The 7564-nt window shown below is 39.4% G+C and overlaps 1 protein-coding gene across 1 annotated transcript in view; it reads left to right on the top strand.

Moving 5' to 3' along the window:
* The window catches only part of LOC103368945 (obscurin-like), a 31908-nt gene that overhangs the window by 7783 nt on the left and 16561 nt on the right, over positions 1 to 7564 (top strand). The window contains exons 8-9 of the mRNA XM_008297496.1: positions 3 to 87; positions 1121 to 1390. Coding sequence (XP_008295718.1) covers positions 3 to 87; positions 1121 to 1390 — 355 coding nt within the window. The remainder of the gene's footprint in view (positions 1 to 2; positions 88 to 1120; positions 1391 to 7564) is intronic.

The following is a 7564-nucleotide window of genomic DNA, read 5'->3' as shown; positions in this document are numbered from 1 at the left end:
AGACAGCAGGATATGCATGTAGAGCTGGAAGAGGAGACCCAGTGTATTACACTGATGACAGTGAACCTCAGTTTGTCTGGTCTGGAGGTCAGTTTGTTTTTGTTGTTTCAAGAAGCAGATGTTATGTCATCAGATTATTTCATCATTTTCTTTGTCTGTGACCAACATTCAGTTTCTTAAAGGCTCATATCCATGTTGACAAATGTTCAACTGTGTTTTATGGTCCCTTCATGCAAGATAATAATTTAAATGCATTTTCCCTTTTTAATTTGACAGTGACAGATGTAAGATGTTAAAACCTTTTCTTTGTAATTAATGTCTTTTTACTTTGAATACTTGAATACTTTATTGCATCATACTGTTTATACAAAATATTTAATCGTATGCAACTGACAGGATATGTAGAGTTATGTCCCTTATTGGTCAGTTAAACGTGTGGACAGAGAGTCCAATTCAGGGAATTAGCAGCAGCAGCAGCAGTCAGCAGGCAGGTTGGTGAATGAGGTAAATAAAGAGCTGAGATAACTGTCAGGAATACATTAAAAACAAACACTGAGGAAATATAATACTGAAGAATCTGAACTTAGACTGATGTTGTAATTGAATCATATTTCATTCTGACTGGATCTTCAGGGCTTGTTAATGCTTGCTTAATGTACACTATATGATTGAGACATGCAGCTGTGGTTAGACCGACATAAGCCCAGTGCCATTATGTGGCAACCACATCTCGTACATGTTGCAGCATGTCTGACCCAGAGTTTGAACTGTCAGGTCAAAGGTTTTACAAATTCATGCTGCCCTTCTTGTGGGATAGTGAAGCTCTTGAAGGTGTTTTATGTGGTGAAGCTCCATCACGGTTACAATCCTATATACAGTGAATATTGAACTAAATCTTGACTTTTAAAAACATTATAATGCAAATCAAGTAGAACAAGTAAAATTGCAATATTCAATATTTTCCCCAAATTGTTCAGCCCTAGTTTGCACTGATCTTCAGCAGTACAAAAGAAAGACAAAGGACAAAGGAATTTTCCCACTAGTAGTTTTTGCAATGAATTTGTCTGTACTCTGTTTGACTTTTAATCTTTTCATCTTGTCATGATGTTTTTTTTTCCAGATTCTAATTCCGTAGCGTCTCTCACAGTGATTCCTGACAGAGTGCAACACTTTACCCGTGGGTCTGTCTCACTGAACTGTGAGGGGAACTCGACTGAGTGGACAGTGATGAGGTTTACTGAAGGAGGCCGCTCGTCGTACTTGTCAGGCTGCAGAAAGATAACGACTGAATCTACATGCAGCCTCGACACATCACAGTTGAGGAGTGCTGTGTACTGGTGTGAGTCTGGATCAGGAGAGTTCAGCAGCGCTGTCAACATCACTGTACAGGGTATGTTTGATTTGCTTTCTTGCATTTAAATGATCATCACAAGTGATTTAATATACCTTGTTTACACTGACAGTAATGGAGTTTGTGCCATTACTTTCCTATGAATTAGATTTTCAGTAATATTTGACTAAATGGACTGAAAAAAAAAACTGAAGTCGACTGAATGTAAAGAAATTTTTATGAAAATCTTCTGTCAGTTGTTTGTCACAGCAGAGCAGCATACAACTCTCGGTAGTCGATTTTATTTCATTTGCTTATGCGCTTCACAAATGTTTGCTCTTTGAGTAAATACTGTTTAACTTCTTCTTTCCAAAGAAGTTTTTTTATGTTTTGCAAAAACAACTAAAATGCTTGAGACTTGATGTGAACAAGGCGCTGATTTATTGTGTCATAGAAACAAGAGCTGTCAAAATTTGTATTTTTTATTTTTAACACAATCAGTGAGGTGCTCGTCATATGCAAACAGAATGCATGTGCAGAAATAGCACTAAAAGAGTTGTCAATTTAAAACGGGAATGAAATGTTCTTCTTCTTCGAGAAAAAGGAGATTTATAGAGGCAAACCTACTGGTGCAAATTAATGGCTAAATGTTGAGTACCCCAGAGTTCTGCTCTAAACCTAACTAGCCATACCTTCGCTTTTTATCTATGTGGCAATGAGTAAATATCACATCAGCACCATCACAAATCCAGCTTTTGTCTCGTTTGGTTCCCATAGAGAACAGTCATATATTGCCCTCCATTATCATGAAGGTTTGGTTTGCTCAAATCAAATCAAGTTTATTGTCATTTTGCTATACATACAACAGAAGTACAAACAAGATGAGAGAGCGTTTCTTCAGGATCCAAAAACTAAAAGCAATTAAATAAAGAAGTGTTTGCATATCCGGATCAGCAGTTCAGCATTCTGACAGCTTGTGGCATGAAGCTGTTGATCAGTCTGGAGGTTGTTCCTTGAATGCTCTGGAAACGTTTGCCTGATGGCAGTAGTTTAAACACTTTACAGAGAGGGTGTGAGGAGTCCCTGACAATGTTCAGTGTCCTGCTCCTGCAGCGGCTCTGGGACAGTTCAGAGCGAGCTGCCTTTCTGTCCGCACGGAACGATGTCGTCCCCTCCAGCTGTATGGCCATCTGGGATGTTGTCATGGAGCCATGCCTCCGCAAAGGCAATCACACAGCAGTCCCTCCACTCTCTGGGGGCTTCTCCCAGCAAACGTAGCTCCAAAATCCAGCTTGTTGTCGAGGGAGTAGACATCAGAGAGTGGGAAGACGGTCCTGCTGGTCTGGAGGGGTTAGCCTTTAGCCAAGCATGGATCCCAGCTCTCTTCGTCCTCCTTTGTTTATGTTTGTACCGCTTGCGCTTCCTTCTCTCTCGGGTAACTGCCGGCATAGTCTCCGATCGGACTCCGTCTTGGTGTAGTCTGTCCAAATCACAACCGGCCGCCGCAATTTTAGGGACGTTTATTGCCCTGATGTTCAGCAAAGTCTCTCGGCTGTAAGTTTTGCAGAATGAACGTCTGGGATAGACAAGACACTCCAAACTTTCACTCTCGCTTTCTCCTGAAGGGGCTGCTGCGTTGATGTGTGATGCGCGCTGCCGTCTCTATGGAAACCATAGAGATTTGGTGATCTGAACTTACCTTTATATGTCCGTAATTTCAATTCCAAACAAGAACTTTATCATGTGTGGGACACTGTAGAAAGATAGTTTATTTTCCAAAAGCTTGCTGTAAGACACATGCAGTGGTTTGTTCGTACACATGGTCAAATGTCAAAGCTTTATTATGACGATCCTACAAAAGAGTCACCACGTAATAATAAAACCATATGTGCAGTTCATTCCCATGATTGCACGTGAGCTCTTACTGAAGGTCTGGACAACCTGATCTGACTGAGACAAAATCGTTTGACTCTTCCACAGCTGCTGATATTATCCTGGGGAGCCCTGTCCATCCTGTGAGTGAGGGAGCTGCTGTCAGTCTGAGCTGCATTATGAGAAGACAGAAGATGGTGTCCAATGTTTTTTTCTTTCAAAATGAGAAACTTGTCCAAAACGATACCAGAGCTGAGCTGAATATCTCTGCAGTGTCCAAGTCAGACGAAGGCTTCTACAAGTGTCAATATTCAGGACGAGTGTCACCACAGAGTTGGCTGTCAGTTAANTTCAGTCTAAGAGAGATTTTTAAAACCACTTGTCATGTCTTGCCTTATTACTTCCTCTCAGTGTCACTGCTGATACTTTACAATCAGGGCAAAATCCATAATGAAGAAATGTCATTGGTCACAGTGAAACATCAGGAGAGCAAGGAATGTCAGTGTATGCCTTGTGCTTTTCCACTACAAACTAAATGCAGCAAAAACACTGAATCTCTGTCAACTGCTTTACCTCACCAACAGAGCAAAAGAATGTTTAACTGAAGGAATCCTCATGTTCTACTGATATGACTTTTTAGTAACAAACTCTTGTATTAACGTAGTTTTGCTTCAGGCAGCTACACATATGTGCCACTGCGTTGTGATGCAGGTAGTTCAGGTGTTTGTTTTTGTTTTAGTTTTTTTTGCACATACTACTGCTGATATAGTTGTTTTTAATTTGTTTTTATTTTTTAAATAGTCTGGTCTCATCAGCAAAGCATGCTGACTCTTTACTGAGCACCAGACTTTAGTACATTGAAGACTGATCTGCTACATTTGAAATTCAGTTACATTTTTATTATTAAGATATGTTCCACTGATGAACTTTATTGATGTAAATAAGTTTATTGACGTAAATAAATAAAACATAATAAAAGAAATGTTGACGGGCATCAGTGTCACAATAGCTTCTTGACATTATGGCTACGAGTTTTCAAATTCAGAAATGATAATGTCCAACATAATGCTTCTGTTTCATTTAGAGTTTGTTCATGTAAGAATCTGGACTCAGCTGCTGTATCTTAAAAGAGACCCTATGGCTTGAGTTCAGGTCTGGTTTCTATCAATGTGTAGATGAGTGAAGAACCTCCCATGTGGAACTCTATTTTCTATGTGGACCAGTTTAACGTATAATTTGTAATGTGATTTATGGATGATTAAAAAGAATACCTAGTTATAAAAGTATGACAAAAACATTGACTATTGTGCTGCACATCTGTTATTAAAACAGTTTGTCACATGCTACTTTATGGTAGCAGACAAATTAATTTGTGAAAGTCAAGTCAGTGTGCATGAAAAGGCTGGATATAAGTTGGGTGTAATCAGAATACATCTGTAATAACTGTCCGTGTTGCAAGTCTGGTCAGGGTTAGAAGTCTTTTGTGCAATTTTGTCCAAAAAAAACCAACATTTTTTCTGTCCTAATCATGTATTGGTGTTTTTCACTGTCAACTGAACAGCATCTGAACCCTGGGCCTCACTGACAGCAGACAGGAGAATCATACCAGCAGGGGGCAGTGTGACACTGACCTGCTATGTGAATGAAGGCTCAAGATGGAAGTACTACTGGTTCAGACGTACCTCATGGTCCTCTACACCTGAGACAATAGAAGATGATGCTCTATCCCACACCATCAGTATTTCAGAAGGAGGAATCTATCACTGCAGAGGAGGAAGAGGAGACCCAGTTTTCTATTCAAAGGAAAGTTATTCCATCACAATTGACAAAGGAGGTGAGTGCATTCATGACTAACATTACAATGATACCTGATAGTCACAGCGCTTTTGCTTATTTCATATTCTTTCTTTTTTTTCCACTTTGTGTATATTTGTAACAACAGTTTTCAACAAAGCTGTCGTCACACGGCATCCCAACTGGCCTCAGATATTCAGAGGGGAGAAGATAACTCTGAGATGTGAGATCCAAGATGGTGGAAACATTCAGTGGAAGTATGAATGGAGAACTTCCAGTTCAGAAAAACACCCAGAACACACTGAACACTGGGTTATCAGTGCTTCTCAGTCCAGTGATGGAGATTACTGGTGCAGAGGTAAACTGAAAAGTGACTCGTTTTCCTCAACAGAGTGGAGTGATGCCATTACAATACCTGTAACATGTAAGTCTTCTTCATTCACAGCATTTCATTCATTTTGTTTGAGTAAAATTTTTAGATTCTCACAAAGTAAATAAGTGTAGTCACATTTTCAAACGAACTCATTTGATGATCGCAGTGATGAATTGTTTGTGGCCATGGTACAGTTATAGTTCCACCATTAAAGGTTCATGATATTTGTTATTTCCAGTATTCCATCAATTAATTTAATGGGGCCTTAATCATGGGGCCAGTTCTTAATTTTTTGTTTTTGTTTTGAACTTAAAAGTTCTTAGTATTTAGACATATTGAGATTTGAGATGCTAGACATTTAGATGGACTTAAAGTTTGTAATATACTATATATTGTTTATGAAGGCAACATTTTTGGAGAAATTGTACTTGAAGTTCAGAGACTACACATGACACATGTTTTATTCTGTAATCCTTCATTCCACCAGCTAAAGGCAAAGCTGTCCTCACTGTGTCTCCATCATGGCTGAGTCCTGGAGCCTCAGTAACTCTGAGCTGTCAGGTTGAACATCCATCTGCAGGATGGAGGTTCTACTGGTATAAGGCTGTTCCTGATCTATCACACAACTCCTACAGTTATGAGCTGCTGCCTGGTAGCAGCAACGGGACTGAAGAAGATTCCTACATTGTTGATGGACAGACACAGGCAGCAGGATATGCATGTAGAGCTGGAAGAGGAGACCCAGTGTATTACACTGATGACAGTGGACTTCAGTTTGTCTGGTCTGGAGGTCAGTTTGTTTTTGTTGTTTCAAGAAGCAGATGTTATGTCATCAGCTTATTTCATCATTTTCTTTGTCTGTGACCAACATTCAGTTTCTTAAAGGCTCATATCCATGTTGACAAATGTTAAATGTTAAAATGGTCCCTTCATGCAAGACAATAAATGGCATTTTCCCTTTTTAATTTGACAGTGATAGAGATGTAAGATATTAAAACCTCGTCTTTGCAATTAATATGTCATTTTACTTTGAATACTTCAATACTTTATTGCATCATGCTGTTTATACGAAATATTTAATCGTATGCAACTGACAGGATATGTAGAGTTATGTCCCTTATTGGTCAGTTAAACGTGTGGACAGAGAGTCCAATTCAGGGAATTAGCAGCAGCAGCAGCAGTCAGCAGGCAGGTTGGTGAATGAGGTAAATAAAGAGCTGAGATAACTGTCAGGAATACATTAAAAACAAATACTGAGGTAATGAAATACTGAAGAATCTGAACTTAGACTGATGTTGTAATTGAATCATTTTTCATTCTGACTGGATCTTCAGGGCTTGTTAATGCTTGCTTAATGTACACTATATGACTGAGACATGCAGCTGTGGTTAGACCGACATAAGCCCAGTGCCGTTGTGTAACAACCACATCTCGTACATGTTGCAGCATGTCTGACCCAGAGTTTGAACTGTCAGGTCAAAGGTTTTACAAATTCATGCTGCCCTTCTTGTGGGACAGTGAAGCTCCATCACGGTTACAATCCTATATACAGTGAATGTTGAACTAAATCTTGACTTTTAAAAACATTATAATGCAAATCAAGTAGAAAAATTCCAAAATTCAATATTTTCCCCAAATTGTTCAGCCCTAGTTTGCACTGATCTTCAGCAGTACAAAAGAAAGACAAAGGACAAAGGAATTTTCCCACTGTGGTAGTTTTTGCAATGAATTTGTCTGTACTCTGTTTGACTTCTCATCTTTTCATCTTGTCATGATTTTTTTTCCAGATTCTAATTCCGTAGCGTCTCTCACAGTGATTCCTGACAGAGTGCAACACTTCACCCGTGGGTCTGTCTCACTGAACTGTGAGGGGAACTCGACTGAGTGGACAGTGATGAGGTTTACTGAAGGAGGCCGCTTGTCGTACTTGTCAGGCTGCAGAAAGATGAGGACTGAATCTACATGCAGCCTCGACACATCACAGTCGAGGAGTGCTGTGTACTGGTGTGAGTCTGGATCAGGAGAGTTCAGCAGCGCTGTCAACATCACCGTACAGGGTATGTTTGATTTGCTTTCTTGCATTTAAATGATCATCACAAGTGATTTAATATACCTTGTTTACACTGACAGTAATGGAGTTTGTGCCATTACTTTCCTATAAATTAGATTTTCAGCAATATTTGACTAAATGGACT

Source organism: Stegastes partitus, unplaced genomic scaffold (genome assembly GCF_000690725.1).
Source record: "Stegastes partitus isolate 25-593 unplaced genomic scaffold, Stegastes_partitus-1.0.2 Scaffold1224, whole genome shotgun sequence".
Taxonomy (NCBI): domain Eukaryota; kingdom Metazoa; phylum Chordata; class Actinopteri; family Pomacentridae; genus Stegastes; species Stegastes partitus.
Note: the sequence above shows the minus strand (reverse complement) of the source record. Positions and strands in the feature narration are given on the sequence as shown.